The sequence below is a fragment of the Cebus imitator genome, unplaced genomic scaffold (genome assembly GCF_001604975.1).
Source record: "Cebus imitator isolate Cc_AM_T3 unplaced genomic scaffold, Cebus_imitator-1.0 Scaffold405, whole genome shotgun sequence".
Taxonomy (NCBI): Eukaryota; Metazoa; Chordata; class Mammalia; order Primates; family Cebidae; genus Cebus; species Cebus imitator.
In genome coordinates this window covers 834,312-853,280 of record NW_016107720.1, presented here as the reverse complement: position 1 = coordinate 853,280, position 18,969 = coordinate 834,312, and the positions used below count along the sequence as shown (strand labels likewise).

Below are 18,969 nucleotides of genomic sequence, written 5' to 3'. Positions count from 1 at the left end.
GCTGGGATTACAGGCGTGAGCCACCGCGCCCGGCCCTGTAGAGCTCCTTTAATTTATTTCAATAATGGTCTATAATTTTTGGTGTGCATCTCTTGTACTTCCTTTTTAAAATTTATTCTTAAGTATTATTTTCAATGCTATTGTCAATAAAATTGTTTTCTTTATTTTATTTTGGGTTGTTTATTGGTAGTGTATAGAAGCAAAATTGATTTTGATTATTGATCTTATATCCTAGAACCTTGCTGAACTCATTTGTTGGTTCCAATAGGGTTTTCTTTCTGTAAGATCATGTCATCTGTGAATAGACACAGGGTTACTTCTTCCTTCCTTCCTTTTTTCCTAAGACGGAGGAGTTTCGCTCTTGTCTACCAGGCTTTGGTGTAAAGTTGCCATCTTGGCTCACCGTAAACGCTGCCTCCTGGGTTCAAGCAATTTTCCTGCCTCAGCCTCCCAAGTAGCTGGGATTACAGGCATGCACCACCACGCCTGGCTAAATTTTTTTGTTTGTTTGCTTTTGTATTTTTAGTAGAGACAGGGTTTCTCCATGTTGGTCAGGCTGTTCTTGAACTCCTGACCTCAGGTGATCTACCAGCCTCAGCCTACGAAAGTGTTGGGATTACAGGCATGAGCCACCATGCTCAGCCACTTCTTCCTTTCTAGCCTGGGCTCTTTCTGTTTATTTTTCTTACCTATTTGCCCTGGCTAGAACCTCCAGAGCAATGTTGAATAGAAGGGGAGCAGAGTATCCTTGTATTATTCCTGATCTGAAGGGGAAGGCATCAGTCTTGCCTTTAAGTATGATGCTACCTGTGGGTTATTTCAGGATGGCCCTCATTAAGTTACTATTCTTAGTTTGTTGAGTGTTTTATTGTGAAAGGGTGTTGGATTTTGTCATCTGCTTTTCTGTACTTGTGAAGTAATCTTGTGGTTCTTGTTTCTTATTCTAAGACAGTATATTTCATTGGTTGATTTTCACATATTAAACCGATTTTGTATGACCTTGGTCACGGTATATGATCCTTTTTATATGTTGTCAGAGTGTTTGTTTCCTAATATTTTGTTGAAGGTTTTTCTGTCTATATTCATAAGTGGTATTCTTTTTTTGAGAGATTTTTGTCTGGTTTGCGTATCTGCGTAATACCATTCTCATAGAACAAGTTACATACTATTTCATTCTTTTGTGTATTTTTGAAGATTTGTGGAAAGATTGGTTTTCTTTTCCCTCAGATGTTTGGTAGAATCCACTAGTGAAGTCATCTGGACCTGGAGTTTTTTGAAAGAAGTTTATGTTTGTAGAATTTCTAGTGATCTCCTCTCATGCTTAATGTTGGCAATTTGCATTTTGTTTTTCTTGATCAGTTTAGATCAAGATGTATTCATTTTACTGTTCATTTTGGAGAACTCCCTTTTAATGTCATTAATTGAATTCTGTTGTTTGTCCCTTTCTTGTTTCATTGATTTCTGGTCTTACGGCTATGATTTCCTTTCTTACTTAGGGTTTAATTTGTTCTTATTCTGACTTTTGAAGGTGGATGCTTAGATCTTTGTTCTCACATACATATCTTTCTTTCTAATACAAGTATTTAATACTATAAATGTCCCTCCAAGTACAACTTCATCTGCATCCTACAAATTTTGATGATATGTTTTTACTGTTGTTCAGGCCAACGTGATTTTCTAATTTTTCTTGTTCAGGCCAACGTGATTTTCTTCTTACATCTCTGAGTTGTTTCGTAGATTGAGTTTAATTTCCAAAGATTTGAACTTTTCTGAAATGTTATTGTAATTGATTTTTAATTGTTGGGATCAGAGAACATACATTATATGATTATAATAGTTGTAAATTATTGAGTTGTGCCCTTTTTTTTTTAATGGACCTAGAGTCTAATTTGGTGAATCTTCTATTTCCACTTTAACAGAATATGTTCTTGCCTTTGTTGGATCTAGTATTCTGTAAATGTCAGTTAGGTCAAGTTGGTTGCAAATGTTATTCAAGACTTATATATCCTTCCTGATGTTCTGCTTATTTGTTCTATCAGTTATTGAGAGAGAAATGTTGGAATCTCTAAGAATAATTATCAGTTTATCTATTTCTCCTCTCAATTCTTTTAACTTAAGATACTGTGAAAGTCTGACAGATACGGATGTATTTATGATTATCATGTCTTCCTAATAGATTAATCCTTCTTGAATTATGTTAAGTCCTTGTTTATCTGGTTATATTCCTTGTCTTGAAGTCTATTTTGTCTAATATTAAGATAGCCACTATAGTTATCTTACGATTTGTCCTTTGTTGGTACATCGTTTCTCATGCTTTTATTTGTAACCTATCCATATATTTATATTTAAAGGGTTTCCTGTAGACTGCCTGTCATGTGGTCATGGTTTTTCTTTTTCTTTCTTTTTTTTCTTAAGAGAGATCAGGTCACACATGGTGGTGGCTCACGTCTGTAATCCCAGCACTTTGGGAGGCCAAGGCAGGCAGATCACTTGAGGTCAGGTGTTCGAGACCAGCCTGACCAACATGATAAAATCCCATCTTTACTAAAAATTCAAAAATTAGCTGGACATGGTGGCACATGCCTGTAATCCCAGTTACTCAGGAGGCTGAGGCAGGAGAATCACTTGAATTCGGGCAGCAGAGGTTGCAGTAAGCTGAGATCATGCCACTGCACTCTAGCGTGGGCAACAGAGTGAGACTCTGTCTCAGGAAAAAAAAAAAAAAGAGAGGTCCAGGGTCTGACTCTGTCATCCAGGCTGGAGTGCAGTGGCAATCATAGTTCACTTTAACCTTTAACTCCTGGCTCAAGCGATTGTCCCACCTCAGCCTCCAGAATAGCTGGAACTGACCACCATGGCTAGCTAATTATTATTACTTTATTTTTGTAGAGACAGGGTCTCGCTATGTTGTTGCCTAGTCCGGTCTCAATCTCCTGGCCTCAAGCGATCCTCCTGCTTAAGCCTCCCAAAGTGCTGGGATTGTAAGCCTGAGCCACCATGCCCAGCCCACTTGGTTATGCTTCTTTCTGACAATGTTTGCTTTTACATCAGAATGGTTAAACTGTTTAGCCAATCACATTTAGAGTAATTATAAATATGGTTGGGTTTCTGCCATTTTTCTATTTACTATTTTTTTAATCTGTTTCTTGCTCCATTTTTTCCTCTTCCTGCACATTTTGAATTTTTTTTTTTTTTTTAAGCATCCCATGTTGCCTTTCTTGGCTTATTAGCTACACTGTTTAGCATGTATGCATATATTTTATGCGCTTGCTTTGTGTATGCAGTAGGCACTTTTCACAGTTAACCTTCAGATAATATTCTCCCAATTTATATGTGATGTAAGAACAACCTTAAAACAGTGTGTTTTCCTAGGTTATGCAAGGTGGCTCATGCCTGTAATCCCAGTACTTTGGGAGGCTGCTACAGGCAGACCACTTGAAGTCCGGAGTTCTAGACCAGACTGGCCAACATGGTGAACCCTATCTCTACTAAAAAACAAACAAACAGACAAACAAAACCAAACATTAGCCAGGCGTGGTAGCACACATTACTCAGGAGGCTGAGGCAGGAGAATCACTTGAATCTGGGAGGCTGAGGTTGCGGTGACCTGAGATCCGTGCCACTGCACTCTAGCCTGGGCAACAGAGTAAGAGACTCCATCACACACACACAAAAACAAAACAAAACAAAAAATAAAGTATATTTTCCTTTCTCCTCTCCTCTTCTTTATGTATTACTTATTTTTTCTACATGTTATAAACTCTTCATTTCATTGATATTTCTTCTTTATCTTTTATAGAATTTTTTAAAAACAAAATAAACATCTTTTATATTTGAAAGATTAATCTCATAAACTATTCCTTTAGCCTGAAGAACTTTTCAACGTTTCTTATAGAATAGGTCTGCAAGCCATAAACCACTCCAGGTTTTGATTGTATGAAACATCTTCATTTCACCTTCAAGAATCTTTTAGCTGAACATAAAATTCTAAGCTGACTTTTTGTTTGCTTTTTGGTTGGATTATGTATGCTCTGTTGTGATTTCCTAATAAAGCTTTAGAACAAGCCTCAAAAGGATCAACTCAATCCACCAATAGCTGCCTATTAAAACATATTTCAATAGTATTTAAAGGGAAGCAACAAAATGCAGACACTCAACAACATTCCAAATGCCCAACATCCTGGCCGGGAGCAGTGGCCCACGCCTATAATCCCAGCACTTTGGGAGGCTGAGGTGGGTGGATCACTTGATTCATTGAGCGGTTGGGTTCATTGAGCTTCTTGGATCTGTGGATTTATAGTTTCAACCAATTTGGAAATTTTCCAGTGATTCTTTCTCCAAATGTTGTCTTCCTTCCCCTTTTTGGGACTTGAGTCACTCCTGTGTTAGACTGCGTGATGTTCTCCCATGGGTGACTGAGTCTTTATTAGCTTTTTTGTTTCTGTGCTCCTGTTGTATCTTCAAGTTCACTTACTTTGTCTCCATAGTAACCAAGCTACTATTAAGCCCATCTAGTGGATGTTTCTTTTTCAGATCAAGGAAGTTCTGTTTGCCTTTTAAAATTTTCTTTTTTCATTTCTCTTCTCATGATAATTTTTTACTTTTAATTCTTGAGCTGCTTTAAGGTTGTTGTCAGCTGATTCCATTATCTCTGTCATTTCCTGGACTGTTTTATTGACGGATTTTTCTTATCATGGGGCAAATTTTCTTGCTTTTTAGTATGCCCAGTAATTTCTTTATTAGATGCTGGACACTTGTGTTTTTTCCCCCTGTATTTTTTGTAAAGACAGGGTTTTACCATGTTCCCCAGACTGGTCTCAAACTCCTAGGATCAAGTGATCCACCCACCTCAGCCTCCCAAAGTGCTGGGATTATAGGCGTGGGCCACTGCTCCCGGCCAGGATGTTGGGCATTTGGAATGTTGTTGAGTGTCTGCATTTTGTTGCTTCCCTTTAAATACTATTGAAGTATGTTTTAATAGGCAGCTATTGGTGGATTGAGTTGATCCTTTTGAGGCTTGTTCTAAAGCTTTATTAGGGCAGATATAAACTATGCTATATTTGGTTTAGCCCTACCGTTAAGATGTGTTTCTTCTGAGGTCTCTACTGAATGCTCTTGGTGTTTAACAAGGTCACTCCACTCTGGCTGGCCACAACTCAAATGTGTCTGAGCCTTGTGTGAACTGTGAAAATAATTCATCCTCTTGTTCCTTGAAAATACTTCTTTGCCCTCTGTCTTAGAATTTTACCTTGTGCGTGCGTAGCTTATGTTCTGCCCTGGGCAGATTTCTAGAACTCTTCTTCTTTTTTTCTTTTTTTCTTTTTGAGATGGAGTCTTGCTCTATCTCCCAGGCTGGAGTGCAATGGCGAAATCTTGGCTTATGGCAAGGTCTGCCTCCTAGGTTCAAGTGACTCTCATGCCTTAGGCTCCTAAGTAGCTGGGACTACAGGTGCCTGCCACCATGCCTGGTGAATTTTTTTTATTTTTAGTGGAGACGGGGTTTCACTATGTTAGCTAGGATGGCCTCGATCTCCTGACCTTGTGATCCGCCCGCCTCAGTCTCCCAAAGTGCTAGGATTACAGATGTGAGCCACTACATCCAGACTAGAACTCTATTTTTATGTATGTTCTTCTGTTCTATAAATTCCGTCTACCCTGTCTTTCTGACTCTGCTTTTTCAACATAGTAAGACCATTATAATTTGCATGGATTCACCATTTCTCTGCTGTTGTCCAGAGATTGTCTCTGGATACAACACTGGGGCAACTTTAGGGTTTATTTCTTTGTTTCCCTTTTTTCACAGATTACTCTTCTTATACTGCTTGGTGCCCAGTGTCTTAAAATGGTTATTTTATAAATCTTGCCCAGTGTTCTAGTTGTTTACAACAGAAGAACAAGTGTAAAGCCAGTTACTCTGTCATGGCAAGATGTGGAAACCTTGTTACTTACATCTGATGCAGCGCTGTTGCTCCTTTACTAAGGCTGATGTTGGAAATGGTACTGTTGCTAAAGGTTCATTGTTATTCAGTCATGAAAAGCCTGTAGTTTGCTTTGTAACTTTTCATCTGTTGTTACAGACATATTTCAAGACAATTAAATCTAACCTGCTTACTCTTTATTCCTTATGAATAGGCAGTGTAGCCAATCAGGTGTTCCACCCAGTGATGTTTGACAAGTGCATTCAGACTCTAAAGAAGAGCTGGCCTCAGGAATCTAACTTGAATCGGAAAAGAAAGAAAGAACAGCCTAAGAGCTCTCCGGCTAATCCCAGGAGACATAGAAAAAGGGGAAAGCGACCCAGGAAAGAAGATACTGAGGTAAGAAGTAAGTTGAGTAAGAAAACATATATACCAACACACAGTTTTGTTTATTTAAGGATTGACTTTATACTAAATATGATTTCAGGCATCATGATTATAGGCAAACAATCCTAAACCATCATAAACTTTTCATTGCTGCTTTAAGTTGTCTCTTGGGCTTGATACAATTTTTTTTTTTTTGGACAAGCGTCTCACTGTGTCACCCAGGTTGGAGTGCAGTGGTGCAGTCTCAGCTCAGTGCACCCTCCATCTCGTGGGTTCAAGTGATTCTACTGCTGCAGCCTCTTGAGTAGCTGGGGCTATAGACATATACCACCACACCCAGCCAATTTTTGCATTTTTTTTTGTAGAGATGGGGTTTCACCATGTTAGCCAGGCTTGTCTCGAATTCCTTGCCTCAGGTGATCTGCTCACCTTGGCCTCCTGCTGGGATTACAGGCGTGAGCCACTTCACCCAGCCTAATTCCATATTCTTACATGACACTGCAGGATGATAGAAGTTCATAGACAGCAAAAATTCTGAAAAACAGGATTCCTCATTGACACAAAACCCCCAAAACTAGAAATTACTGTAGCGGTCAAGGAGACCTAGAACAGTTATGTGACCTGGTCAAAGTCATATCACCTCATCATCAGCTCCTGCCTGGAGTTTAATCTGTCTGGACTTGGTTTGAGTAAACTGAAAACCATGGGACAGAGTGCTCAGTAAATGATGCAGTCACCTGTACATTTCTTCATCTCTAGATGGATGAAACTATAGAAGAACAAGAAGATGAGAACATTCGTTTTTCTCCTCGGGACCTCTCTCAAATTCGAAATGCCATCTTTCACCTTTTAAAGAATTTTTTAAGGCTTCTACCCAAGTTTTCTTTGAAAGAAAAGCCACAGTGTGTACAGAATTGTATAGAGGTAAGTGAAAATTCCAGGAACCTTAGGGCAGCTTCAAAGGACATAGACTATGGCTAATACTTAATAAGTAGAAAAAAATCAGGCCTTTTCTTGGTGTCTGTTTTCTAGGTCTTTGTTGCATTAACTAATTTCGAGCCAGTTCTTCATGAATGTCATGTTACACAAGCCAGGTGAGCTGTTAAATCTTCCAGTGCTACAATTTAAGTATAGTATACTGATTCTGCTCCAGCAGAAATGGAAATGCCATTTTTTCCTAATTGGCACAGGTAGAGTTTATTCATTGAAACATGGCTTGTAGGACTAAGAAATACTCCAAGTAAAATCATATCCATTAATTAATATTTTGTCTTTTTTCTTTAGAGACCTTAACCAAGCAAAATACATACCAGAACTGGCTTATTACGGATTGTATTTGCTGTGCTCCCCCATTCATGGAGAAGGCGATAAGGTAAAGGAGATGAGAACCTAATTTGCTACTACTAGTTGAATTGAAAGCACACAAACCATACAATGGAAAGATATTAAAAGCATTTGATATAATTGCCATTTCAATTTACTAGCTCATTTTCTTGACCTTATATTATTTGCATAGTAACAAGTATCACTGTTTCTATTTGCTTTCTGTTTTTTTATTGCCAAGTTTATATCAGAATACTTGGTAGCTGTAGCAAATTATTGTTAGGCTCCAGTTAGAAAAAATGGTTCTGCTGTAAATAAACCAGGAGGAACAGGTAAGCTGCTGAACAGTTACTTTTGTAGGAATATTTCCCAAATCATTATAAAAAGTAGAATAGAGGATTTTCAAGTTTCCCTTGGCAATTCCTGTGTGTTTCAGTATCTCTATTAATAGTTGTATTATTTTTGATGATATTCTATTGAAATTTTGTAGGTTGTCATCCCTGGTTAGCATTGATAACTGGGTTTTTTCTCTTAAGTCACCTTAATAGCAACACTACTGTAAACTTTGGAATTAGACTTAGTTGTCATAACATCTAAACTTAGATGTCATAAATTAAACAATGAGATTTTGCAAACAATGTGATGGACCAAGGTCATGTGGCTTTTGGTATCTGTGATACAGTTAACTTGCAGAGGCGTAACTTGGTGGTTAAGATGTTTTTGGGGACACTTGAGGTTCTGCACATCTGTGTTTGAATTCTGACCTTACCACTTACTACCTGTGGGTCCTCGTATGAGTCATTCAACCTTGCAAAAGTGTCAGATTTCACTCCTGGACAAACAGGACAAAAGTCTTATTCTTCCTTATAAATTTGTCACAGCATTAAATGAAGTTGAGCATGTCACATGCTGAACACAATGCCTGTTGTTTAGAAATATTCAATATTTTGTAAGTTTTATATCTTTATCACTTCTGTGTGTTGAAATATGAATGTGATAAAATCCATAGTAATGTTATTAATTCCCATGCCCTTATAAACATTTTAAATAATAAAATAGATGGGAAAATTCATCCCTTTAGATCTACTGTGTCTCTAAAGATGGTACTTTTTTTTTAATTGTGAAAGTATTGACTTGATGTTAGGCAATGTTGGTTTTAGCCTTATCTTTAATTATTTGATCTTGGACAGCACACATTTGGAGTTTTCATTTTTTTTATTATCTGTGAAGTAGAAATTATACATGTCATTATCGCATGGAATTGTTGTAAGGTTTAAAATTAAATAAATATATGTAGCAAAATCAAGCTGTGAAATTGAAAGTTCTTAATGCAATACGTACCGTTTACTTGGTTGTCAGTAAATGTTTTATTTATTGGATGAATTAATTAATTAGTGACTATGTTACATGAGCTAATAGGTTGGAAAGGTGCTTTGTAATCTGCAGGCAAAAAGCAGTGGTAAGGTATTATTCTTTCCCCTTTTAAATAAGGGAACCTTAGTAGCACTTTTGCCATTTGTAAATGACAGTTAATTCCCTATTTGTCCTAAATCCTGGGTTATACTGTGCAATAGGTGGAGAGAGTAATGGGGTGATTTTTTTTATCAGATATATTATCTGCCAGCCATTCTTTCACATTGTGCATTTATAGAATACCTGCTAATTATTTCAGAAATATATCCCTAGTGTTCAGCCAACAATTATGCCAACCTGACCTACCTTCAGATGGCTTGAAATGGTTTACTACAGTCTGCATCATGATGTTTGAGACCCCGGGGTTCTCTATCCGATCTTAAATTCTATTTTCTTTTCTCTTCCAGATTATCAGTTGTGTTTTCCATCAAATGCTCAATGTAATATTAATGTTAGAAGTTGGTGAAGTTTCCCATCGTGCCCCCCTTCCTATTACCTCCCAAGTCATCAATCGTAGAAACCAGGCGGTCCAGTTTATCAGGTGAAGCACACAATTGTGAATTTTTGTGCTGTCAGTCTCTCTCAGTACTCTGGGCCCTGCGGTCACTAAGATTTCTGATACCCATAGAGTTAAAATTTCTGGCCTGATGGTGGTTTGGGGAGTCAGAACCACACACTTTGTAGCTAATATGCTTTCTGTGTCTGGGTCTCTGTTGTTAGGCTCCCCGCTGAGGCGCTGTTAAAGAAATAGAAATCTGCAGAGCACAGGCCAGAGCCAGCCTGCAGCTTGTTTGCACTCAGTCTGTGTGTCGGTCTCAGAGAGAGGACGGTGGCCTCTCCTCCTTTCCCGTGTCTGCTTCACTGCAGCTAGTCTGCCTCTTTCTCTTTTCTGTTGCTCTCTACTCTGCAGCTCTTTGCTTTTGTTCTTTGCCACTTTTTCCTTGTTTCTTTGCACTTTTCTATTCCTTTCCCTCTATAGAAATTACTTGAATGAAAGGATTGAGTTGCTTTTTACCTCTGTAGCAATAATCATTAGACCAGTTTTCCCCTCATGGGTCACTCAGCTTCATGTAAAAACTCTCATGCCTTAGCTTCATTGGCAAGGATGTGTTTGCTGCATCATTGGCTTTTCTTTCCCTCTTTCACTAGCTTTTGGCATGCAGCATGGAGGTGGTGCCATGACCTGCTGTGTACATGCAAGTGTGCGCATGCCTTGGGTGTGCACATATGCAGTTTGGTTGGAGACATGGGGTGTGGATGATGTCATCTTGTGACTGAGCAAATGTCTCTCCATTAAGAACTTTTGAAAACATTAACTAAAATGTTTTAAGTGAAAACACTGTCATTTTGTTTCTTCCATGAGAGTTTCCCATATGCCCATCACAGCAGTGTTCATGTAATGTGACAGGTAAACAGCACTAAAAATGGATCAAATCTGGGCAATTTAGAAATTTCTTCTTGAGGCTGGGCGCGGTAGCTCATGCCTGTAATCATGGCAGTTTGGGAGGCCAAGATGGGCAGATCACCTGAGATCAGGAGTACCAGACCAGCTGGTCAACATGGTGAAACCCCGTCTCTACTAAAAATACAAAAATTAGCCAGGTATGGTGGCGTGCACCTGTAATCCTAGCAACTCAGGAGGCTGAGGCAGGAGAATTGCTTGATTGGGGGGTGGAGGTTGCAGTGAGTCAAGATCACACCACTGCACTCCAGCCTAGGTGACAAGAGCGAAACTCCGTCTAAAAAAAAAAAAGAAAAAGAAAAATATTTCTTCTTGGGTTAAAATTGGGAGAAGTAGTGTTACTAATACATTTCACTGAGCTTCCATGAGGTGGTACTGTGTCTTAGTCAATTTTTATATTTATCCCAAAAAGATATATTTTACATCTTAATATAAAATTTAGAAAGTAGTCAGAAGAATTGTATGAAGATGACATTTTTATTCTTTCCTGAAGACTCAGCTACTCTGCAACAGCTCTCAAAATTGCACATGAACTACTTAACAGTTTTCTACGATGAATTTTGTCTTCACTCTTTATTCTGCTGAAACCACTCTTAGAGTATGAGGGTATAGTATTTTAATAACTAGAATTTCTAAATATAGGCATAGTGGTTTTTGAGGACAGTCACTGAATGTATTGTGAACAGTGGATGTGTTTTCTTCTAAATAGCTCCCTTGTGGATGAATTAAAGGAGAGTATATTCCCAGTCCTCTGTATCTTACTACAGCACATCTGTGCCAAGGTACTGCTTGCCTTAGTAATATTAACATCATAGAAGTATGTCACGTGTGAAGGTGTGTGTGAGTGTATGTGTGTGTGTATTTGTTCTTGGGAATGAGTCTACATTGTTACTTAAAGTGGTTTTATTTAATGTTCACTAGATGGTCCCCTAGACAAAAGTGTTCTATAAAAAAACAACAACTTTATTTTGGAGAAATGTTGAACATACACAGAAACAGGGAGAATAGGATGGTGAACCACCACATACCCATTAACTGCCTTCTACAGTTTTGTGTCACTTAAACCCCTACCCACATCCCCCAACATGTGTATACTGGATTGTGTTTTGAAGCAAATTCCATCATACCTGTTCATACGTAATATTTTAATATATATCTCTAAAGGATAAGAATTCTTTAAAAACATAACCATAAGATATTAACACACCTAAAGAAATACACAGTAATTTCTTAATATTATCAAACATCCAGTCAATGTTCAAATCCCATGATTATCTCCTACATTTTTATAACCATTTAGACAAATAATTCTTAATTTGAACCTCATGAAACCTGGGGATCCAAAAACTCTCTGAAATTATATACTAAATTTGTATGTACATTTTTCTGGGGAGACATTTCACAGATTTCCTTTAGATTAGTTTACAGGGGTTCTAAAACCTAAAATTTGTTAGCCATTTACCTGACATTTAAAGATCACTGAACTAGTTATATTCACTGATATTCAACCAAAATATGTTTCAGTTGTCCTGCAGGTGGATATTGGTTGGTCAGCTTCTGTTTTTGTTTTTCAGGTGGTAGATAAATCAGAGTATCGTACTTTTGCAGCCCAGTCCCTAGTCCAGCTGCTCAGTAAACTTCCTTGTGGGGAATATGCTATGTTCATTGCCTGGCTTTACAAATACTCGCGAAGTTCCAAGGTAGGAGATACCTCTGCATAAAACCTTGGGTCCTTGTTAAAGTGTTTTTAAAAGAGTCTGTTTTTCTAGGTCTGAATGAGGAGGGTTCTTTGGTTCATACTCTTGTCTGATGGCAGTTCTTGTGATCTTGCTTTACCAGATCCCACACCGGGTTTTTACTCTTGATGTTGTCTTAGCCCTGTTAGAACTGCCTGAAAGAGAAGTGGATAACACCCTCTCCTTGGAGCATCAGAAGTTCTTAAAGCATAAGTTCTTGGTGCAGGAAATTATGTTTGATCGTTGCTCAGACAAAGCGCCTACTGTCCGTAGCAAGGCACTGTCCAGCTTTGCACACTGTCTGGAGCTAACTGTTGCCAGTGCGTCAGAGAGTATCCTGGAGCTCCTGATTAACAGTGAGTATGGTGACTAGGGAAAGGACACTGGTCTTGTGCTCACTGAGGGATAGACTGCAAGGGAATCGTTCTTTTCTGTGGCAAAAGTAATATGGTATGACCTGTTTTTACCCTCAAAACCATTTTAAAAAAAAAAAAAGTATGGTATGATCTATTTTTACCCTCAAAACCATTTTTAGTATATTTTATTGTCAAATAACTTTTAAATAGGCAAGGCTGATATATCTGAAAGGCCTTTTAAATGTATTTGAGATATTCATATTTTAGAGGTGATGTTGGTGGCTACCTTTACTATTGCTTTGCATTGGTGGGCATTGCTCGTAATAAAATGTATCTCCATTTCAATGCATACACAAGGAGAACCTTATCAGTTGTCAGTTCAGAATCTGCCTGCCTTGTCTTTCAGCCTAGTTATCTTCATTTTGATTCCTCTGTGGATAATTTACTCAGTTTATGCTACTGACTTTCTTCCTTATTCATCTTCTTATTTTTAGGTCCTGCAATTTCAGGAATAGAGAGTCACCCTGGTACATTACTGAGAAATTCATCAGGTAATGGATCAATACATTTTCTAATATTGAATGATTATCTTTTAAAAACTTGCTGAATATTTAAAATGTTTTTCCTTCCTCCTTATTTACCTACTTTAACATTGTACGTTTTTCATCAGAGAAGTTGAAATTCATTTTAGTAATAATGTAGCTTAAATGAGTAACATGACCTGCTAATGCTATTAAAAGTATAACACATTTTTAGCTTAATGACTATCTTTTTTTTTTTTTTTTTTTTTTTTTTTTTTTTTTTTTTTTTTTTTTTTTTTTTTTTTTTTTTTTTTTTTTTTTTTTTTTTTTAAGCTTTTTCCTATCAAAGGCAGACATCTAACCGTTCTGAACCCTCAGGGGAGATGAACATAGACAGCAGTGGTGAAACAGTTGCCTCTGGAGGTATGTCACACTTTATCACTGTCAGATCGGTAATGCTGTTGGATTTCAGACAACTGTAAGTAGAGACTGAAACCTTGGATTTTTTTTTTTTCTTATTAATTCACCCCTAATAATTGAAACATCTGGCTAGGTGTGGTGACTCATGCCTATAATCCTATCACTTTGGGAGGCTGAGGCCAGTGGATCACTTGAGCCCAGGAGTTGAAGACCAGCCTGGGCAACACAGAAAGATCTCATCTCTAAAAAAAAATTAAAAATTAGCTGGGTGTGGTAGTCTGCACCTGTGGTCCCAGCTACTCAGGAGGCTGAGGTGGGAGGATGGCTTGAGCCCAGGAGTTCCAGGCTGCAGTGAGCTGTGATCACACCAGTGTACTCCAGCCTGGGTGACAGTCTGTTTAAAAACAAAACAAAAAAACATTGCAGGGTAGTGCTTTTCTGTGTAAACTCAGTTACTAAGTAGCTGCTTGATAGGGTCTGCCCGTCATTTTCCAGTTTTAACATCATCCTATCTTTCCCAGAGGACTGTTAGGAGAGTCTGTGGAAACAACATTTAGGGGAGTGATTTAAAGAGAGAGACAGACAGATAAGAGAGAGAAATAATGTATGTAGAGGATTAATTACCTAATTAGCTTTATTAATTTATTCAATAAACATTGATCTGGTCCTTCCCAATGTGTTCCAGGCATTGGAGATGCACAAGTCTGTGAGACAGAGCTCTATCTCTTAAGGAGCAGTGGAGAGACAGGTGCTTGTGCACATAAATGTATATACACTTGCACACACACGTATGCAGAACACTGAGATAGGTGCCAAGATGCACAGAAAGGGCCCTGAGGATGAGTACTGCTTTTATTATTCAGCCTAGAAGGTCAGCATGGAATTAGCTTTGGGAGGCTAGATATTAGCATGTATTACTCAAATTCAGAGCAATAACTGCATTTATAATAAACAGGTTTTCTAAATTTTGTAGGAACATGTACTCTGGAAAAATGCTGAATGTTTGTGTTGGCTCCAGACTTCCTCTAAACAGGTTACAGATTTACTGTGGCACAGACTTTTTTTAAGCAACTCAACTAAAGTTGAGTTGATTTAATGATGCTTTAAAATTATAAAAGTTTGGAGATGCAAAGAGCTCATGTTCCCAGCATATTGTTCATAAGCTGAAACGACATGTATTGTTGTATGTTGAAAAATTTGTATAGTTACTTAGATGCCATGCACTTTGCCAAATGCTCTCTTTGCTTTTTTTCAATTAAGATAGAATTCACACACCATAAAATTCACCATTTAAAGTGTGTGATTTAGTGGTTTTAGTATAGTTGCAAGATTGTACAGTTTAATTCCAGAACATTTCATTAGCCGAAAAATAAACCCCATGCCCATTAGCAGTCATTCCCCGTGCCCCCTTCCTCCTACCACTAGCAACCACTAATTTTCTTTCCCTATAAAATTGCCTATCCTGGACATTCCACATGAGTGAAATCATGTACTATGTTGTCTTTTGTGTCTAACTTCTTTCAGCTAGCGTGTTTTCAAGGTTCATTCATGTTATAGCATATATCAATACTTCATTCCTTTTTGTGCTAAGTAATATTCCATTATAAGGATACACCATATTTTGTTTGTCTGTTCATCAGTTGATGGACATTTGGGTTGTTTTCACTTTTTAGCTATTGTGGCTAATAAATATTCTTGTACAAGCTTTTGTGTAGATGTGTGGTTTTGTTCTCTTTGAGTGTATACCTAGGAGTAGAACTGGTAGGTCATGTGGTAACTACGTATTCAACATTTTGATGAACCACCAAACTTTTTCAAAGTGGTGACACCATTTTACAGTCCTATTAGCAACTTAGGATAATCCTATTTCTCCACAATCTTACCAACACTTGTCCTGTCCATCTTTTTTATTGTAGCCATCTTTGTGGGCCTGAAGTGTTATCTGCTTGTGGTTTTGATTTGCATTTCCCTAATAGGTAATGATGTTGAGCACATTTTCATAGGCTTATTGGACATATAAATACATCTTCTTTGGAGAAATGTCTATTCAAGCCCTTTGCCCATGTTTTAATAGGGCTATCTTTTATTTTTGAGTTGAAAGAGTTATATATAAACCTTATCAGACATATGGTTTTTAAATACTTGTCCCATTCTATGGGTTGTCTTTTCATATGGTGTTCCATGAGGCACAAAACATTTTAATTTAATAAGTCCAATTTATCTTTTGTTTTTCTTACTTGTGCTTTTGGTATCACATAGCTAAGAAATCATTGTGTAATCCAAAGTCACAGAGGTTTCCTTCTTTGTTTTTTTCTAAGGGTTTTATAGTTTTAGCTCTCACATTTAGGTGTTTGATCAATTTTCAGTTTTTGCATATGGTGTGATAAAGGGGATCCAGCTTTACTCCTTCACATGTGACTATCCAGTTGACCTAGCACTGTTTCTTTCAGACTGTTCCTTCACCTTTGAATGTCTTGGAATCCTTGTAAAAAAAATCACTTGACTGATTTGTATAAGCTCATGAGCTTATTTGTGTGTTCTATATTCTATATTAATGGAATTGTATTTCATTAATTTGTACGGCTGTCTTTATGTACCACACTGTGTTGAATTGCTGTTGTGTTCTAGTGTAGGAGACGGAAAATAATTTTTTCCTCAGTCCTCATGAGTTCTGCCTTGGTATGGATCCCTGTAACAAGACAAACAAGTTTATTAACGTGTGTAGTGTGTGTTATGCAGGAATCTCAATGCAGACTAACTGCGGGCAGTGGCTTAGAACTCCACTTAAATAACACAAAACACCATAAGCAAAAAATGCTGGCAGCATAGTACACTGGAGACTCTCGGTTGTCCCCTCTTGATGGGGTGGCTGACAGGGAGCCACTCGCACTTCCCAACATGGTGAGAGTGTATCATCCTGCATGTCACTAGCTGGGAAGTGAGCAGAATTCAAAACTCAAAGTATGGTTTGAATGTGCAGCACTGTCACATTATTGTAATATCAGAAAATCCTAAGTCACAGGGACCACCTGTGTGTGGGAGGAAAATAATGGAGTGAGTTTTGTGTATTGCTCTGAGCTGCTGAAGGTCTGGAGACCCATGAGTAAAGGAGAATTTATATCCTGCCCATAGAAAGAAAAGGGAGAGGATAGACAGACCTTTTCCTGTTTGCTGCTGCTTTTCAATTATCTGCTTGAATTATCTCAAATAATTTTTATGTCAGAGTCATATTTGGGGGTTAACATAGTTTCCTGTGATAGTTTTAAATCAGGAAGTGTGAGTTCTCCTCCTGTCCCTATGTTCATTTTCAAAATTAGTTTGACTAGTCTGGGTCCCTTACATTTCCATGTGAATTTTAAGATCAATTGTCAATTTCTGCAAGAAAAAAAAAAACCCATCTTGGATTTTGATAGGGATTGATCTGTATATCAGTTTGGGGACTATTGCCGTGTTAGTTTGCTAGTTCCTCTAATCCATGAACACCTGATGTCTTTTTATTTCTTTAAGTCTTTGATTTGTTTCAGTGATGTTTTGTAGTTTACAGTGAACAATTCTTGCTCTTTAAATTTTGTCCTGGTTTTACTTTTTCAATACTATTGTAAATTAAATTGCTCTCTTAATTTTATTTCTGAATTGTTTATTGCCAGTTTTTACAAATTATTTTTGATGTTGATCTTCAGTCCTGCAACCTTGCTAAACTCATTGCAAGCTCTAATGATTGTTTTGCGGATTAGTTAGGATTTTCTTGATAGAAGAGCAAGTTACCTGTAAATAAAGGTAGTGCTACTTTTTCCTTTCCAATTTGGATATCCTTTCATTTCTTTTTCTTGCCTATTTGTTGACAAAGAGTCAGTCTATGTAAAATATTTGAAGACATTTATTCTGAGCCAAATGTGGGTGACCATGGCCCATGACACAGCCCTCAGGAGGTCCTGAGAATATGTGCCCAAGGTGCTTGAGCGCAGCTTGGTTTTAAGACAGTTTAGGGAGGCATCAGACATCAATCAAGTATATTTAATAGATATATTGGTTTGGTCCCCAAAGGCAGGACAAGGCGGGGAAGGTTGCAGCTTATAGGTAGATTTAAAATTTTTCTGGTTGACAACTGGTTGAGTCTGTCTAAAGACTTGGGATCAATAGAAAGGAATGTCTGCGGTAAGATAAAGGATGGTGGAGACTAAAGCTCAAGACCGCAGAGGAAGCCTTCAGGTAGTAGGCTTCAGAGACAATAGATTGTAAATGTTCCTTCTCAGACTTAAAGCCTGTGTTGATGTTAGTGCTGAAGGGTGTAATGAGGCAAGTCTGACCCCCACTCCCTGCCATGGCCTGAACCTGCCTCTCAGGTTAAATTTTAGAGTGCCCTGGTTGAGGAGGAAGTCCATTTAGATGGTTGGAGAGCCTTAGAATTTTATTTTTGGTTTACAGTCTGTAGTATGATCTTGAAAAGAAGTCAAAGAGTAGACTTCCTTGTCTTTTTTCTTAGGGCGAAAACTTTTGGTGTTCACCACTGAGTATGATGTTAGCTGTGAGTTTTGTTTCGTGTGTTTCTTTTTGTTGGTTTGTTTTTGAGAAAGAGTCTTGCTCTGTTGCCAGGCTGGAGGGCAGTGACGCAATCTCCGCTCAAGCCATTCTCCTGCCTCAGCCTTCTGAGTAGCTGGGACTACAGGCGTCTGCCACCATGCCCGGCTAATTTTTGTGTTTTTAGTAGAGGTGAGGTTTCACCATGTTTGCCAGTATGGCCTCAATCTCTTGACCTAGTGATCCGCCCGCCTCTACCTCTCAAAGTGCTGGTATTTCAGGGGTGAGCCACCATGCCTGGTCAGCTGTGAGTTTTATAGGATGACTTTCTCATTAATATGAGGCAGTTTTCTTCTATTTCAAGCTTGCTGAGTTTTCATCATGGAAAAGTGTTGGATTTTGCCAATACTTTCTCTGTATTTTGAGATAATTGTGTGGTTTTCTTTGTTCTGTTACTGTGGTGTAATTTACATTGATTTTTCACAGGTTGAATCAACATATCATTCCTGGAAAAAATCCCAAGCATGGTTGTATCTTGTTGGATTTGATTTGCTGGTATTTTGTTGAGGATTTTGGTGTCTATATTCATAAGGAATATTGGTCTGTTGTTATATGAAGCTGTTTTGCATTGCTATAAACAAATATGTGGCCAGGCATGGTGGCTCATGCTTGCAATCCAAGCACTTTGGGAGGCCAAGGCCAGTGGATTACTTGAGGTCAGGAGTTTGAGACCAGCCTGGCCAACATGGCAAAACATCACCTTTACTAAAAATATGAAAATTAGCTGTGCATGGTCGCGGGCACCTGTATAATCCCAGCTACTCAGGAGGCTGAGGCAGAAGAACCACTGGAACCTGGAAGGCAGAGAACCAATATCATGCCATTGCACTCCATCCTGAGCAACAGAGTAAGACT

The 18,969-nt window shown here is 38.1% G+C and overlaps 1 protein-coding gene across 1 annotated transcript in view; it reads left to right on the top strand.

Moving 5' to 3' along the window:
- Nucleotides 1-18,969, top strand: part of NCAPD3 (non-SMC condensin II complex subunit D3) — a 77,915-nt gene that overhangs the window by 9,481 nt on the left and 49,465 nt on the right. The window contains exons 5-14 of the mRNA XM_037731552.1: nt 6,133-6,317; nt 7,065-7,229; nt 7,338-7,399; nt 7,590-7,677; nt 9,449-9,582; nt 11,213-11,285; nt 12,078-12,203; nt 12,343-12,595; nt 13,090-13,146; nt 13,450-13,539. Of these exons, the coding sequence (XP_037587480.1) occupies nt 6,133-6,317; nt 7,065-7,229; nt 7,338-7,399; nt 7,590-7,677; nt 9,449-9,582; nt 11,213-11,285; nt 12,078-12,203; nt 12,343-12,595; nt 13,090-13,146; nt 13,450-13,539 (1,233 nt within the window). The remainder of the gene's footprint in view (nt 1-6,132; nt 6,318-7,064; nt 7,230-7,337; nt 7,400-7,589; nt 7,678-9,448; nt 9,583-11,212; nt 11,286-12,077; nt 12,204-12,342; nt 12,596-13,089; nt 13,147-13,449; nt 13,540-18,969) is intronic.